This window comes from Chelonoidis abingdonii, chromosome 2, assembly GCF_003597395.2.
Source record: "Chelonoidis abingdonii isolate Lonesome George chromosome 2, CheloAbing_2.0, whole genome shotgun sequence".
Classification (NCBI taxonomy): Eukaryota; Metazoa; Chordata; order Testudines; family Testudinidae; genus Chelonoidis; species Chelonoidis abingdonii.
The window spans coordinates 252,893,186-252,911,712 of record NC_133770.1 but is presented as its reverse complement, the minus strand read 5'-3'; the positions used below and the strand labels follow the sequence as shown (position 1 = coordinate 252,911,712).

At 45.4% G+C, this 18,527-nt stretch overlaps 1 protein-coding gene across 3 annotated transcripts in view; it reads right to left on the bottom strand.

Moving 5' to 3' along the window:
- The window catches only part of WWP1 (WW domain containing E3 ubiquitin protein ligase 1), a 161,174-nt gene that overhangs the window by 7,026 nt on the left and 135,621 nt on the right, over positions 1–18,527 (bottom strand). For all 3 annotated transcript variants that reach the window (XM_032786385.2, XM_032786365.2, XM_032786375.2), the window contains exon 21: positions 10,139–10,243. In XM_032786385.2, coding sequence (XP_032642276.1) covers positions 10,139–10,243 — 105 coding nt within the window. The remainder of the gene's footprint in view (positions 1–10,138; positions 10,244–18,527) is intronic.

Below are 18,527 nucleotides of genomic sequence, written 5' to 3'. Positions count from 1 at the left end.
CGAACGGGCGCTCCTTACAGATGCAGCCTGTTGAATGCTCAGTACCGACAGTGCAGGACTAAGTGCTGACTCCATGAGGAGCTGTTTCAGTCGAAAGTCCCGCTCCTTCTTCGTCCTTGGTTTAAATGATTTGCAGATGCGGCACTTATCGGGAAGGTGCGACTCCCCTAGGCACTTGAGGTAGGAGTCGTGGGGGTCCCCTACTGGCAACGGCTTTTGGCACAGCCGAGCACAGTTTGAATCCTGGTGACTTGGCCATGAGCCTGCACTGGGGTGAAGGAAAGGGGCTAATCCCCGATCCCCCCTTAAACTATATACACTCACTATATATACACAACTAAAACTAACTATAACAATAAGAATTCGAACTATAAACATGATTAGCAGCAAAGAACTACGAGTAAGCTAGGGACATGGAGATCAGCGAAGCCGCGCTCCACAGTTCCCACAACTGTCCCGGGTGGTAAGAAGGAACTGAGGGGCCGTTCGGTTGGCAGGGGTATATATCCGGCGCCATAATGGTGCCACTCCAGGGGGTGACCCAGCCAACCCACTGAGTGTTGCTAGGGTAAAAATCTTCCAACGAACGTGCACGCAGCGCGCATACACCTAATTGGAATCGATATGAGCAAGCACTCGAAGAGGAATAAAGTCCCACACAGGAGTGGGTTTTCTGACATGGAAAAAGTTAGCTAATCCTTTGATGAATCTGGAAGTGGTGGGGTCAGCAAATACTTAAACCCTTCAGCAGGGGAATAGAAATCTGTGATAGCTGAAGGGTTTAAGTATTTGCTCATCTATGAACATCTATGGAACTGAGGGCTGGTCTACACTACGGGATAAAATCGATTTTAGATACGCAATTTCAGCTACGTGAATAACGTAGCTGAAGTCGAATATCTAAAATCGATTTACTCACCCGTCTTCACCGCGCGGGATCGATGTCCGCGGCTCGCCATGTCGATTCCGGAACTCCGTTGGGGTTGGTGGAGTTCCGGAATCGATATAAGCGCACTCAGGGATCGATATATCCCGTCTAGATTAGACGCGATATATCGATCCCAGAGCAATCGATTTTAACGCGCCGATACGGCGCGTAGTCTAGACGCGGCCTCAGAGAGAGACCTGCATTCTTTAAACCCAACAGAGAATCTAAAACATCCAAAAGTGAAGAATTAATAGGACAGTACTGCTGGATATACCAATGGTGGAATCTCTTCCATTTCTATGGGTAGATTTTTGTAGTTGATGCTTTTCTACTATTCAACAAAACCTCTTGTGAGCCTCTCACACAGGAGACCTCTACCGCAGAGAGAGATCTAGAAAACAAGGCTTGAGCTGCAGTGTGAAGCTCAGATGAAGAATGTATCCTGAATTTTGAGTTAGTGGATCAGGAATAGTTGGCATATGCAGGAAAGATGGCAGGAAAATCAGCAAGGGGAACCAAATTTGCATTGGCCCAAGTCAGTGCAATTAGGATGACCATGGCTCTGTTCTGCTGGATTTTGTTTAGGACTCTGAGGCACAGCAGTGTCAGAAGATAGCCTTACTCATGTCCTCTACTCCTATGTTTTAGTCACAAGTATTGTTAGTAAAAGTCAAAAATTCATGGCCTGAGACCTGTCCATAATTTGTATTATATACCCCTAACTAAATCTTGAGAGGAAGGGGGCAACCCAGGGATGTTGTGGGTGCTCAGGAGGGGGAGGGCAGTAAGGGGAGGGCAGGACTGGCAGGCTCCCTACTTGGCTCTATGCCTCCCCGGAAGCAGCAACATCCCCTCCCTCAGCTTTTAGGCAGAGGCGCAGCCAGGCAGCTCTGCACACTGCCTCTGTCCTAAGCATTGGCTCCGCAGCTCCCATTGGGAACTGCAGCCAATGGGAGACATAGGGGCGGTGCCTGCAGGCAAAGAAGTCCCAGAAAATCAGATGACTTCCATGACCTCCCTGAAAAAATCGCAGCCTTAGACATGAGGAAAGAATCTCCATGAGACTGATGGCCTAGACATCCTCCTGAACAGAACTTTCAACTCTTTCCGTTGATAGTGGTAGCAAACAGATCTATTTCTGGAAAACCTAATGTGAGGAATGTATACTTGAGAATCAGGTTGTTGATTTTCTACTTGTGGTCCTGCCAGAAGTATCTGCTCAAACTATTGGCTATAGTGTTCTACAGACTTGTTAAACATGAGACAAAATGACAATCTGATGAGCTATGCACCAATTCCATAGTTATATTGTTTCTTCCCAAAGGGTGGCTCTTGGTTCTCCTTGATGATACATGTTGCCTCTGCCATGATTTTGACAGACTGACTCTTGACCATAGGAACGAAACAGCTGCAGGCAACTCTGACTGGCCTGAGTTCCAAGAGGTTGATATGGAGAATGGACTCTTGGAAGTCCATTTACCTCATATGGTATGCATTCAAAAGCCTTGTTTCCACTTGTGACAGAAGGTAAGGTACATGTAGCTACATGGAGCACTGAAAAACAGTATGTATCTCCATGTGGCAATGAAAGGAAACTTTCCCTGCTTCCTTCTCATTGCCAGAGGCTTTCTTTACTGCCGCCTTCCTTCCAAGGCCTTTCCCCGCTGCCAGAGTCTTTCACTGTGGCAGGGAAAGACTCAGGTAGTGGGACAGTATGCTGCTAAAAACAACAGTTTAATGTGGCAGGCACTGATTGGCCGTGTAGAGAGCTGTGCATGGTATACACCTTAAGATTCTGGTGTGTCTGTACTTTATCTGTCTAGGCAGTGCTTCATCATCTACACTGCTATTTATACCTGTGCTAGCTGGTCATGCAGTGTCTATACTCTACACGTTGCCGTAAGTGTACATTTAGCCAAAGACAAGTTCCCCACCATACAAGAGATGAATCTGATATGATGGTGGCAATGAGGGGATGTGGAATGAAGAGGAATTAAACACAGACCTTGTTTGGATCTTTCCACTTATTAAACAACTCTAGAATCTGGCGACAGATCAACACTAATTTGTTCTGTTTCCTGGGGAGTGAAAACAGTTCTCAACCATCCCTGGATGCAACGTAAATGCAAACTGGAATGAAGAGTGTCAAAGGTGCAGGCTGCCACATGACTTAGGAACTGTAGAACAGTTCTGGCTATTTGTGGGCTCATTTGGACCTGAAAGTTCAGATTCACTAGTGGCACAAATCTGTGTAGCAGAAGGAAAGCTGTGGATGATGTGGCATCTAAGGTGATTTTTATGAACTTTATTTGCTGAAATGGTGTCAAAGCGAGCTTCTCTTTGTTGAAGTTCTAACTTGTCAAACAGGGTCATAGCTTTCTTCACTGCGGAAAGAACTTAGCTGTGTGAGCAAACCCTGAGGACCAAGTATTGAAATAGGGGAAGAAGATTATAGCTAACCATTGTAGTTGAGTAGCTACCACTGCCAAAACTTTCATAAAGACTCTGGGGGCAGTAGAGAGTCCAAAAGGGGAGCATTTGATATTGAAAATGTTCCTGGCTGACCACAAAGTGCAGAAACCTCTTGTGAGATGGATACATTGTGATATGAAAATAAGCATCCTGAAGGTCAACGGAAACATGTCCCCAAGATTTAGAGATGGTAGTATATCTGCAATTGTCACTATCCTGAACTTTTGTATTTTTATGAAAATGTTTAATGGCCTGAGACCTAAAATGGGTCTCTATCTGCCCTTCTTTTTTGGGAACCAGAAAGTATTTGGAATAGAACCCCTTCCCTTGGTGCTGGGCAGGTACTTGGCTCCTATGTGAAGAAGGGATAGGACTTCCTGTCTCAGACTGACAATGTTTGTGAGATGGGACCCTGAAAAGGGACAGGGGAACGGAGGTGATGTGGATAGAATAGCCCCATGTTAAGACTTCCAAATCCCATCTGTCTGAAGAAATCTGCTCACATGAGGATCGGAAATGGGAGAGATGATTCCCAAACGGTGGGAGAGAGTGAGCAAAATAATACAGCTTTAGGTCCTGATAGCAGCACAGTTCTTGACCCTCGACCAAAAATAAAAATGGATGCCTACTTGATGAGGAAAACTGAGTAGTGGTCATTTTGGTAGTGGATGGTTCTCTTTTCTGGAATCTACATGTCAATTTAGGTGGTTCTGAATGCATGTGATACACAGGGAGTTGGGCTGAAAGGGATATCTACACTGTCTTTGACCTGCTGAAAAAACGGTTACTCACCTTCTCGTAACTGTTGTTCTTTGAGATGTGTTGTTCATGTCCATTCCAATCAGGTGCATGCATGTGTGCACGGCAGCCAGAAAACTTTTCCCCTAGCAGCATCTGTTGGGTTGCACTGGGAGCCTCCTGGAGACATGCCTTCATGGCGCTCAATACAGAGCTCTACCAACCAACCACCCCCTCAGTTCCTCCTTGCTGGCTACTCCAACAGAGAGGTAGGAGGGTGGGTATTGGACTGGACGTGAACAACATATTTAGAAGAACAACAGTTACAAGAAGGTGAGTAACCGTTTTTCCTTCTTCGAGTGCTGGTTGATGTGAAACTGGGAAACAAGTTTCAGGAGGAAAGCCACGTGAGGCCTAAGCTAGACCTTGCCCATATGGAACACAGTGAAAGGAGGCTCTGAAGTCAGGGTCTTGAGCTCAGACGCCCCCCTGGCTGAGGTTATCTCTACCAGAAATGGCTACCTTGTATGAGAGATTGAGCATATATCTCATGCTAAATATCTCAGATTGCACATTTTGAACTTTGTCATGAACAGCTATTGCAGATGGAGAACATCTATGACATCTTTGTTGACTTGAACAGTGAAGTTGCAATATTTGCAGATTAAATAAAATTATATAGGTCACTGAAGACCAATTATAGATGAGAAGAATTCTAGAGACACAAAGGTAGGTGGACTTTGCAGCATGACAGCATATGAAACTCTCTCATGATAAATGCAAAATAATGCATATTCGAACTATGTGTATATGTTGCTGGATTCTAAATTAACTAACTAGTCAGAAAAAAGTCATAGTTAATGACAGCTCAATGAAAATCTCTGATAAGTGCACAGTGGTGCTCAACAGAGCTCTGCACGGATAGAAAATTCATATCCGCAGAAATAAATTGGTATATACGGAGCTGCAGGCTCCACCGGGAACCGCAGCGGCGAAAGCAACCCCAAGGAGCCAGCACCTCATGCCAGCAGTTCCTCCAGTGTGGCTGTACCGACCCTAAGCCCACCTCCAGCCCCGCCCATTAGGGCGGGCACCAGGCTCACTGGCAGCTGTCCCTAGTCATGCTAGTGCAGTGAGCAAGGCTATGGGCGGTACATCTAACACTTTATTTCCCCATACTATTTTTTTAAGAGAATCATTTATTAATTTAGTTAATTAGTAACAACAATTTATTTTCTTAAATTATTTCTATAGCTTTCTTCTGTTTGGATCCAAAAGGATATGCTGTCCCACTGCTGCTAGGCAAAGGTATAGCGGGGCAATATGAAGCAAGACTCCAAGATTCATGGTGTTCCTTTATAAATTTATATTTATAGTCTTATGCATGACTTAAGGAAGGGTGATTTTGGTGTCTGTCTGATCCCAATATTTCATTAATGTCCCGATGGACAGGAAAGAATGCCTTGTTCTTCCTTGACTTTGAAGAGCCATGTCTTTGGAGACTTTCTTTTTGTTGTCAGAAGAGTCTGGTATTGAAGGGTGCTAGAGTGCTTAATACAAAATTGCCTAATCTGGAGCAGAAAGAGGAGCCCACTCTCAGAAATGCATTCTCCCACCTTAGCATTGCTGAGAAGCCTCATTCTTCCTTCAAGGTTCCGCTCTCTCTCAGAGTTTAAAAGTTCTACTACTGGGGGGAGGGATAGCTCAATGGTTTGAGCATTGGCCTACTTAACCCAAGGTTGTAAGTTCAATCCTTGAGGGATCCAAAAAAAAAAAAAAATAGTTGGGGGTTGTTCCTGCTTTGAGCGGGGAGTTGGACTAGATGACCTCTTGAGGTCCCTTCCAACCCTGATATTCTATGATTCTTAAAAGCGCTTGGGATGAGGGCTCTTCTAGATCAGCTCCCTAGTGGTTTGATGAGCTACCAAAAAGCTGTGTGAGATCATAAAGAGAATGCATATGTTGGAGATAACTAGCAGTGAAAAATAATCATAGGAGTGTAGGACTGGAAGGGATCTCAGTAGTCCAGTCTCCTGCACTCAACATAGGACTAATAACTAGACCTCGCCGGATACATGTTTGTCTAACCTGTTTTTACACAACCTTCCTAGACAATTTGTTCCAGTGCTTAACTACCCAAACAATTAGGAAATTTATCTTAATGTCTGATCTAAACCTCCCTTGCTTCAATTTAAGCCCATTGCTTCTTGTCCTATCCTTAGAGGTTAAGGAGAACATTTTTTCATCCTCTTTCCTGTAATAACCTTTTACATACTTGAAAGCTTATGTCTTCCCTCAGTCTTCTCTTCTCCAGACTGAACAAATGTTTTCTAGATTTTTAATCATTTTTGTTCCTCTCCTCTGGACTTTCTCCAATTTCTCCACACCTTTCCTGAAATTTGGTGCCCAAAACTGGACCCAGTACTCCAGGTACTCTTATCAAAGTCCAGTTGCTTACAACACTCTTGCTGATACATCCTAGAATGATATCCACTTTTTTGCAATAGAGTCACACTGTTGACTCATTTAACTTGCGATCCACTATAATCCTTTCCGCAATACTCTGTCCTACACAGTCATTTCCCATTTTGTGTGCGTGCAAATGATTGTTCCTTCCTAAGTCGAGTATTTTGTATTTGTCCTTATTGAATTTCATCCTATTTACTTCAGACCATTTCTCCAGTTTGTCCAGATCATTTTGAATTTTAACCCTATCTCAAAAAGCACTTTACAAAGATATTGAACAAAACCAGACCCAGGACTGATCCCTGCAGGACCCCAATCAATATACCTTTCCAGCTTAACTGTGAACCACTAATAACTACTCTCTGGGAATGATTTTCCAACCAGTTAGGCACCCACCTAGCTCCTTCTAGGCCATATTTCCCTAGTTTGTTTATCAGAAGGTCATGCGAGATAGTACCAAAAGCCTTATTAAAGTCAACATATACCACATCTACTGCTTCCCCACATCCACAAGGTTTGTTACCCTGTCAAAGAAAGCTATTAGCTTGGTTTGACAGTATTTGTTCCTGACAAATTGATGGTGATGGCAATTACTTTATTATCTTCTAGGTGTTTGCAAACCAATTGCTTGATTATTTGCTCCATTTGCTTTCGGGGTACTGAAGTTAAGCTGACTGGTTTGTAATTCCTTAAGTTGTCCTTACTCCCCTTTTTCATAGATTGGCACTATATTTTTCCTCTTTCAGTCCAGAATCTCTCTCCTCTTCCATGAGTTTTCAAAAATAATCAATCACTCAAAGATAGGAAGAGTAATGCTAATGGGAGTTGTGGACAGTGTGGCAAGAAGCCAATGCTATTCCTCTTCATACGCTCAGGTGAGCAGCCTCTTTCACAAGAGTCCAAAAAAGGGTTCCCCTGCATCCTTTACATGCATGTGACTTGGGAGGTTGGACTCCACCCTCAGCACTGCTTCCTACATCAGCTGATCATCCTCCCTGGTGACACAGTGGGGACTGCAAATTTGATGGTTGCCTGCTCTCCCAACAGTGAAGATGATCCTGCTGCAGCCTTCTTTGCAGCTAAGGCACAGTCTTCATCTCCTGGGTTCCTTTGCATGAGTTACCATCCTGAGCAAAGCCTGGGAGCTTCTGAGTCTAGCAAATGATCCCAGAGCCCCTTCTCTGATGGGTGAGAATGTAAAAAGCAGAAGCTAAGAATCTGAATTGTTAATGGGTGTACCTCCTGAGTCACAAGGCCATGATCACAAGGCCATTAATTCCAAATTAGGAAAGCCATGAACAGAATGTGTTTTACATAATATTTTTATCATAACCTTTTATCTACAAACGTTCAATAAAATAATGAGCTTACTATTTGGTTTTGTTTTTCCTTCATTCCCTATTCTTATATTTCACTTTTCTTCCTTTCCTTCTGTATTTTGATCTAGCCTTCCTTGTCTTAGTGTTATAACTCAATTTTTTATTTCTTTAGATTCCCCTCCCCATAACAATCATTTTTACCTCACCTTCACTCTCTTTTCCAGGCATTTTTACTTTTCTAATCTTGCTTTTTATTTTTCTCCCCATCATCAACTTCCCCTTCAGAATTGCCTCTCCTTTTATCCCAACTTCTTATTTTTTCATTGACCATTTTTTCCTCTTGTTAAACAGCTTTACCTCCACTCCTGAAATATAGCCTCCATAATCCCCTTTTCTAACACTAGCCTGCAAAGTCCAGGCCAACAGGTCTCTCCCCTCAGGGTCCAAAGACAGAAGATTCCTTACCTGTCTTGCCAAGGGAGAACTCAGTACATCTTTCCCCATTCTTATTGGAGCTATGAAGGCTTCTACTATCAAAACACTGAACATGTGTAGTGCTGAAGACCACATATTAACTAAATGTAGTTTATAGACCATCCCAGACTGGGCTACTTCTCAAAGTCTAAATCATAATGGTGAAAATTCTCCACTCTGCCTGCAAGAAGCTCAACTGCAGTCAAGAGGTGGGTTTCAATGATGCAGTTGCACCTAATAATCTTTACTCACCAATCTCTAACAAGTTAGATCTCCACAGGAGAAGCTTTCTCTGACACTACTGGCATACGGTCCCTTAGAATTGTCACAACAATGAAGGATCAGGTGTAGTGGAGCTTCAGTCCACCATGCCCCTTCCCCCTCTCCCATGTTCACAGAATGTCCCAACATGCTTCCTATCACCTATTATGACCAGAGAAGGAAAGATGGGGTACAGCTGGTGTAGAAGATAGTAGAAACACTTCCAACACCTTTCCTCCCAATTGGAAGTTCCCCGGCAGAAGGAGAATTCTCTGCTGGCCATCTCTGGTCACTTTAAGGCTTACATGATACAAAGTGGCCTTAGTAGACTGGAGAATCCGAGCCAAGAAGCCTTTATGACTTAGGAGGGGGATAAAGTAAACGTACTTTTTTTTCTTGTGAGAGTAGGATGGCATAGGTATTACTTTAATCTTGACTTTCTTAGAGACGTGCAACTGAAAGATATCAGTGCTCTGTAAATGTTGAAACACTATTCAGTTATTTTACCATTTGCTAGGAATCTTTCAATACTTAGTTTCTTGTAAATTCACAAATTTGTAGCAGATGAATCACCGGCCCGTGGATCACTCTAAATATTTCAAATCAGTCTTTAAGGATTGAGGATGTCTGACTTTTCCTGCTGGTTTAAGATAGCATTCTTAAGCAGATCACTAAGCCAACATGATATATAATACAGCAGAAAATGTATTGGCTGTGACTGCTGTTTTTAATCTTCTGGGTGAATTCTGGGTAAATTTTTGGAGAGTATAAGATATTTCTCTTTTCTTCACAATCTAAGACAGGCACAAACCTGAACATAACTTTACAGCAGTCATGATTACAAATGTCAATATTTTTCAACAGTTACCACAATCTAAAAAAACCAACACAGTTTATCCTATTCTTGACATAAGAAGTAACTGTCAGATACATTGGTCTGTTAAATGCAGACATTTAACGAAGACTACTGTTAACTAATACTAAACATACAAGATCTTCAGTTTTTACTACAGTGTAACAATAAAACCTAAAAAGTAACATATCATACAGAAAATAAGAACAAACTATTACCCCCCAAAACCTATGTGGATAATTCCCCAAACAATTTATAAAAGTAACTAATAATCCCTCTTTCAATACTCAGGGATGGTTGGGAGAGGGAGGAACTGAAAACTGGAAGCCTGGACACAGCTTATGTTCCTTCATCCCAGCCATAAAACCACTATCTAAAGTAGAGAATCAGACAGAAATTATGAGAGGTTTAAAAAAAACTCTCATGCACATACCAGAAGTAAAATAGTCTAAAATGGAGATTAATACATTAGAATAGCATACCAAGAAAGTCTCTGAAAATATTTATTCCTTTTCTAACAATAATAAAAAAGGCAAGAGTTTTGAACAGGTCTGAACAAGAATATAGCTGTTTCCATGGCTTTTGTCTAAAAGAGAACATAAAAATAAAATTTTATGAGCATCATACCTGCCAGAACCATATGATCTGCTTGCTAGTTCTTGTATAATGACGATAAACGGTGTTCCTTTGCCAATCTGCTAAATCAACCTCTTGCATGCCACAGAGCATAACCTGGAAAATAAACAACCATTTGACTACTGTTTCATCATATCATTATAGATGCACTGTACTAACTTTTAATGATTATGTGCTCTAGATGAAAGACATCGGCACAATGAAGAAGAGACAAAAGGCTTGGTCTGAACACAGAACCAAGAACTCCTGCATTCTAATCCAATGCTTCTCTACCCTTTACTTACCTTATAGGGCACCATAAGGCTTTATTAGTTCTTGTTTGTTAAATGCTCTGAAGAGTACACTCACTGGGGGCTCAATGCTGTGAGCTGTTCAGCACATAATACTATCACTAAATTCAATGGAAGCTGTGAGGGAAAAAACGGTGGGCTTACAACTTTGGCCAGGCTTTTAGGCCTAAACTTTGGATAAGCTTGTTTCTAGGCTGTGTTGAACTTTGGTTCAGCTTGTCTCTGTGTATAAGGGGAAGAGAGGAGGGGGACAGAGTGATGAAAGAATGAAGGAAAGTTGCTTGTGTGTGTCAAGAGGTAAAAGGAGTCACAGTGGAAAGTTCCCAAAATGGAACAATGGCTTTGTGTGTATAAAGGACATAAGGGGTAGAGTGATAAAGTCCCCAAGTAGCATAAGTTGCAATGGCCAGGCTTATGAAATATATAACAACAATAGTTGTGTTAGAAAGGTTACTGACTGCAAAAGAAATAGGGGAGGGGCGGAGGAGTGGCGAGGCGTTAGTGGGATGAAGACAACTGTTTTTGCTCTCTTGTTTATATAATCAATCATTTGCAATGTATTACAAATAAGTAATTAATACATAAGTAATGTGTGTAAATTTTGTCTGTGTTTTATCTTCTATAAAGCTGGCCTAGAAATTTATGAAGGCAGAGAGTTTTCGCTCTTCTTGCCGGTGGGCCATGCTGACTCTCCCTGCATATGCTTGTATGAAAAAAGAAGCCTCGCTGATGATTCAAAATCCCAACCATGTGGTCAATTTTCCACCAACAGAAGCGATATCAGTGTTCAGGTAGTTAGGCAACAAAAGGTGGTCAGGGAAAGTGTTTGGGACTCTTATTGAATGGGGGAGCAACCTGGACAGATGATTGTAGAAAAGCTGAAGTATTCAAATACTTTTTTGCCTCAGTCTCACAGACAGGTCAGCTCCAGACTGCATGCCACTGGACACACAGTATGGGAGGAGATGAGCAGACTCAGGGTTGAAAAGAACAGGTAAGACCTATTAGAAAAGTCTGGACATGCACAGTCCATGGGCGTGGATCTAATGCATCTGAGGGTGCTGAGGGAGTTAGATTTGTGATTGCTGAGAGCCTATTGGCCATTATCTTTTGAAACATTGACCATATTGGAGGAGTCCTGGCAGATGATGGGAAAATAGTCCAAAGTAAGTGCCCATTTAATCAATGGGACAGAAGGAAGAGGCCCGGTGAACTACAAGGATCAGTCAGCCTCACCTCCAGGTTCCCATGGAATAATAGGATGAGCTGGTCCTAAGGAATCTAACATTGAAGCAACTTGATTTCTGAGAGGAAGGTTGATGCAGGACAAGTCGATAATGGAAATCGCACCAATCGGGCAAAAGATCATTGACCTTACAAAGTCTGATGTCCTAATAAGATAAACTGGCTCGTATATGGAGATGGGAAAGCAAGTGGAACAATAAATATCTTTGAACTTTATAGCCAAAGCTGTGATACAGCTCTCCCACATCAGTACTCTTCATTTGCCAGCAAGGATTGGGCTGAATGGACGATAAGCTGGGAGGGATCTTGAATTGGCTGAAAGCTGGCTAAAAGTGACAGAGTCCTGTGGCACCTTATAGACTAACAGATGTATTGGAGCATAAGCTTTCATGGGTGAATACCCACTTCGTCAGACACATGTGGTCATGAAGTTTTTTTGCTGCAGAATTGCTACCTTTAAATCTGCTATTGTGTGTCCAGGGAGGTTGAACAATTCTGCCACAGGTTTTTGTATACTGCCATTCCTAATATCTGACTTGTGTCCATTTATCCTTTTATGAAGAGATTGTCCACTTTGGCTGATGTACGTAGGAGAGGGGCATTGCAGGCACATGATGGCATACATTACATTGGTGGATGTGCAGGTGAATGAACTGATGATGTTGTGGCTGATCTGGTTAGGTCCTGTGGTGTCGTCTCTGGTGTAAATATGTGGGCAGAGTTGGCATCAAGGTTTGTTGCATGGATTGGTTCCTGAGTTAGTTACTATGGCGCAGTGTGAGGTTGCTGGTGAGAATATGCTTAAGGGAATATGCTAGATCAGGGCCTCATCCTCCCTGACTAAACTAACCTCGTTATCTCTAGACTGATTCTTGCCTGCATACTTCCACCTACCTCTGGAAATTTCCACCACATACATCTGACGAAATGGGTATTCACCCCTGAAAACTTATGCTCCAATATGTTTCTTAGTCTATAAGGTGCCACAGGACTCTTTGTCACTTTTTACAGATCCAGACGAACATGGCTACCTCTCTGATAGAAAGCTGGCTAGATCGTCAGGTTCAACGGGTAGTGAACAACTGCTCCATGTCTAGATGGTAGCCAGTATCAAGCGCAGTGCCCCAGGGGTCTGTCCTGGGGCTGGTTTTGTTCAACATCTTCATTAAGGATCTGAATGATGGGATGGATTGTTCCCTCAGCAAGTTCTCAGATGACACTAAACTGGGGAGAGAGATATGCTGGAGGATAGGGATAGGATACAGGGGGACCGAGACAAATTAGAGGATTGGGCCAAAAGAAATCTGATGAGGTTCACAAGAATAAGTGCAGAGTCCTGCACTTAGGACAGAAGAATCCCATGCACTACTACAGGAAGGGGACTGACTGGCTAAGTGGCACCTCTGCAGAAGACGACCTGGGGATTACAGTGGACAAGAAGCTGGATATGAATCAACAGTGTGCCCTTGTTGCCAAGAAGGCAAACGGCATATTTGGCTGCATTAGTAGGACCATTGCCAGCAGATGGAGGAAAGTGATTATTCCCCTCTATTCGGCACTGGTGAGGCCACATCTGGAATACTGAGTCCAGTTTTGGGCCTCCCACTATAGAAAGGATGTGGACAAATTGCATCCCCATGAGCCAGGTCACAACTACTCCACTCACACAGAGGAACTGGCTCTTTGACCGGAGAATGGAGACAAAGAAGCCCTTTTAAGAATCTTGTTACCACGACACTGGAAAAAAAAAAAAGATCTTCCATGAATGGGGGGATGAAATTTTGAAAATCGCCACTCGTAGCACACTCGCTGAGCTAAATGCAAGGCCCAGTGACCAAAGATGCAGCAAGTACTCCAAGATGTCCTGGATAGAGGTCAGCATCAGCTGAACTCTGCAGGCCAATTCTTTTTGCAGAATAGGTGATTCTGGTAGAGGGCTTTCTACTTTTGAGTACTACTTGTTGAATGGCCACTGATAACACACTTCCTCTTCATTCAACCACAGAGCAGCCACCAGTGAGATGCAGGGAGCTGAATGCAAGATGCAAGGTGCAACCACGACTGTACATGGATGACAAGGAAGGGATATGAGAGGCTGAACTGACAGCGTGGGAAGGTCAGAGAATGAACACTGCCTCAGTGAGAGATAAGCTTGTTCCAATCCACTTTCAGCTTGAGGATGAATTTTGGAATTATCAGTATTAGAGGAAAAGGGTACAGAAGAACTGACTGCCACCTGAGATGGAAGGTGTTGGTCAGGGAGTCTGGACTGAGGAGGACAGCATTTCCTATTGTCCCTTGTAGCAAACACGCTGATTGTCGGAATGCCCCAAGCTGCAAAGATGACCTGCAACACACTCATCTTCAGGGACCACTTGTGAGTCAGGGAAAAATTCCTGCGAGATAATTTTGGGCCCCAAGCAAGTAATCAGCCATCAGGGTGATACTCTCCTCAAGGCAGAACTACAACAACCTGATCACCTCTTGGCAGAGCATCCTGAAGTGAGTTACCCTTGGCCTGTTCACATAATATATCAGAGTGATATTGTTGGTAAGTACATGAACCACTGACCTCTGATGTGGTTCAGAAACGCCCAGCAAGCCTCACATATGGCCTGAAGCTGCACTATGTTAATATGCAGAGAGGCCTCCTGCTCTAACCATAGACCCTGAACTTTCAGCAACCTCAGATGTGCTCCCCAGCCCATCAGGGAGAGGTCAGTGACCAAAAGGCAGCACCATGTATTGAAAATGGCACTCCGCCACAATGAATTGGAGGAATGTTTTGTGGCTCAACAAAATCGCCACATGAAATCAGGCATTCTGAAGGTCCAAGGCAGCAAAATAGTCATTCTGAAACAATGTGGGGAGGACACATTCAAAACCATTCAAAACCTCACATACCTGATATATTTGTTGAGACTATGAAGGTCAAGAATGGGTCTTACCTCTCCTTTGGATTTGGGAATCAGAAAGTACTGGGAATAGAAACCCTGATGCCAGTGTTCTGGAGGAACTTCCTCCACCAAAACCAGTAGAGAGTGGCCCTGCTCAAGCACTATCTCGTGAGAAGTGTCTCTGAACAGGGATGGAGGGAATGAGGAATGGAGAGGAACGGGATAGCCTAGCATGATCTAATAATGCTAAAGACGTAGCTGTTGGTTGTGACTGAGCCCCATAAAAGCCAGCCAACCTATCCTAAAACAGAAGTGGGGTAAAGGGAGTGACGACTGGATGACTACTCTGAAAAAAAGGAGTCAAAATGGGCACTTAGGAGATCCTGTGGGAAGGCATGTTGACTGGCCAAACTCCGAACCAAATGCCTCCTATTCTGGGACCTACGCACCTTTCTGGGTTCCTGCTCACTTGAGGGAGGAAAAGGCTGTTCAAAGATGCATTGCTGACAGTATTGCTGCTTCTATTGGCCACCATGTGATGCCTTTGCACTGCCAGTATATACACTCCCAAGGGATGTAAGGCAACCTAGAATTCTTGAAGGAATGCAGAGTCTCGGCTGCATTGTCCGAAAATAGCATCCAGCCTTCAAAGGGCAAATCCTCAGTAGTATGGTGCACATCAGGAGCAGAGCCTGAATTCTGCCATCAGGGCACCTTCTTCGTGGTCTCCATAGAGGCCATAACTCTGACCGAAGCGTCTACGATGTTTTGTGCAGATTGCAACAATGTCTTGGCCACCAAGCTGCCCTTTGTGATGGATGTCTGAAATACCTTTCTGCTGGTGTTGGGCAGTTGGTCAGCAAACTTAAAACACCATCGTTACAAGGTTGTATTTGGACAATGCCTGCTGGTTTGTAATCTGCATTTTCAGGGAGGAGAAGGTGTAGATCTTCCTAACCACTAAGTCCATCATTTTAGAGTCCTTGCCCTTAGGTGTGGACTTAAATTTGCCCTGCTGGTCTCTATCATTCACCATAATTACAATCACAGAATTTGGGACCAGATTGGAGTAAAAGCCTTCAAGTCCCTGCTCAGGACAAAACAGAGTTTCCGCCACAACTTCGCAGTACCAGAGAGGGAATAATGGAGGCCAGGGAGACCATGTGGAACTTGAGTTTTGCCATGTACTGGTTTAGACCTCACTGGTCCAAAATGGGCGAGGCCCCCTTTGGCCTTTGGGATAAGGAAATAGAGTAGTACCTTTTGTATCAGAACTCCACAGGCACTACCTCCCAGGTGAAGGAGCTGCCTCACCTCTTGCCCGAAGAGGCTCTTGTGAGAGGAGTCCCTGAAGAAGGATGGGGAGAGAGGATGGGTGGGTGGGGTGGGGTAGAAAGAAATTAGAGAATATAGCCCTGGAAGATGGTGTTGAAGACCCAGCAGTCTGAGGTCAGCAGTGACCAGTCCGGGAGGAATGCGTAGAAACAGTTGAGGAAGGGTAGGGTGGGCAGATCCCTGGTGCAGACTGGTAAGTTGTCCCCGGGCATCCCATCAAAATGGGCGCTTATCTGCCTGCCTGCCCTTAGATGGGCCAGGCTGGGGAGCAAACTGAGATTGCCACTGTGGACACTTCCTATTGGTTCTAGATTTTCTGAAAGAAGGTTCATGTCGGGAGTGGGCGGCTTGGCTGGGGGCCTGTTGAAACTTGAACCTGGTTCTGGCTAGGGCCGGGACATAGAGGCCAAGAGTCTTTAAGGTCGTGTGAGAGTCCTTGAGACCATGTAATTTTATGTCCGTTTGCTCCGCAAGCAGGGCCTTTCCATCGAAGGAGAGGTCCTGCAGGGAGCTCTGTGCCTTGTTGGACAGCCCGGACAAGAGGAGCCACAACGCTCTCTGCATGGACACCGCAGAGGCCAGGGTTCTTGCTGCCATTTCTGCTGCATCTGAGGCTGCTTGAAGGGCTGCTCCGACAGGAACGGTGCCCTCCTCCACCAGGGCCTTATACTCCTTCCTATCACTTCCTGGAGAGAGTTCATAAACTTTGGCATTGGGCCCCGTATCTGCCCAGCAGGGCTTGGTGGTCTGCCACCCTCAGCCGAAAGCTTGAAGAAGAATAAAGCTTTCTACCAAATGAGTCCAGCCTCCTCGAGTCCTTACTGGAATCAGGCTGGCCTTGGTGCTCCTTGTGGGTGACTGCCTCAACCACCAGGGAGTTGGGGGCAGGGTGAATGTAGAGATATATTTGTGCCCAACGGGCACGAAATATATCCGCTCTGCTCTCTTAGAGATGGGGGTTAAGGAAGACTGGGTCTCCCACAGGACAGTGGAGATTTTTGGCACCCCTTCACGGAGAGGGAGGGCCACCTTAGCCGGCGCTGTGACTCAGAGGACATCAAAGAGGGAGTCCAATGGCTCCTCCACCTCTTCAGCCTGTAAACTGAGGTTTAAGGCCACCCTTTTCAGGAGTTCCTGGTGGGCTTCTGCGTCCTTCTGGGGAACCAGAGGAGGCGGCGCTGCCATGATGGCCTATCTGGGGAGGATGAGAATGGAGGTGCGGTGCTTTGTGTTTCCACTGGTGCCGCAGTCCCCAGCGCCTGGTCCTCTTCTGAATGCGGGGCCAGGGAGGAGCGCTCAGTTGACCTGGGGGGTTGAGAGAGGGAAGCTGACAGTGTCTGAGACCCCAGCTACCTGTGGGGTTTGCGTCGGGGCCCCTGGGGTCCACTGATACCAGGGCGCTGGCCAGGCAGTCTGGTGCCATTGCATTTGCTGCAGCACCAGAGTGGGCTCATCTGGGCCACTGACTGCCGGCTCCAAGGGAAAGCTGGGCTGGTGCACAAACGATCACTATCCGGTGATGGGGATGGGGATGAGAAGCGGTGCCGTGAGCGGGGTTGGGCTCAAGATAGTCCAGTGTAGAGGAGCGGGAGTACTGTCGCGTATATCTGCGGCGGCCGGTTGCCAGCAATCTATGCCTGGGGCTGTGGGAGCGATGCTGTACTGGGGACCTTGACCGAGACACAGAGTGCGAGCCGTGTTGACGTCGGTACTGAGAGGGGCTACGGCAGCTTCTCGGAATTGGCGACCTCCAGTGCCATCGTTCCCAGTCCCAGCTGGGCATGCTCTGACCTTGAGTCCTGTGCTCCCTAGATGCAGAGCAGTGCTTCGAGTACCTGTTGCTTGACATGCAGCCAATCAGACGGGGATTGGCGAAGACCGGTGCGGGCTGTGAGCGGGGTAGTCAGTCAGCAAACAGCAGAGTTGGGATCCTTCCTGCGACCATGAGCGGTACCGCCTAGGTGGTGACTGCAGTGGTCTGAGTGCTGGTTTGCCTCTAGATTGGGATGCCGCTGGGATCGCAGCACCCAATACTGGAAGAGACATTACATCTCAAGCCCCCTGCAGGGCCTCCGGCGTGGAGGCCACCTGTATGTTGCCACTGGCATCCGGGGAGGTTGGCTCAGAGTGGGCTGGGCGACTCCGCTCTGAGTCAGAGGCCACGAGGCAGAGGGGGATTGAGAGCTGCCCAGCACAGGTCTAAGCTTGCCCCCAGCCTTGTCCCAGTGTCTTGACGTAGATGATCGCTTCTTCATCGTCTTAGAGTGTCCCAAGGATGGGGAGTGGTGCTGGCTGGTGGAAGGCGCCACTGGGTCACCGCGCACCAATGCTTCAGTGCTCGGTGCTGATTCAGAACGGTGCAACAGTGTTGGGGTCAGGGCCAACTCCATCAATATGACTTAGAGCCGTACATCCCGCTCTTTCTTAGTATGGGGCTTAAACTATCTGCAAATTTTGCAGCAGTCGCTGATGTGTAAGACTGCGTAAGCAACTAGTGTGCAGGTAATTTATAGGCATAGGCCGTTTACATATGCTGCATGACTTAATGCCCAGGGCAAGGGGCATGTCCCAACCCGGGAGCAGTTATTAGAAGCTCTTCTACTTTACTATTAT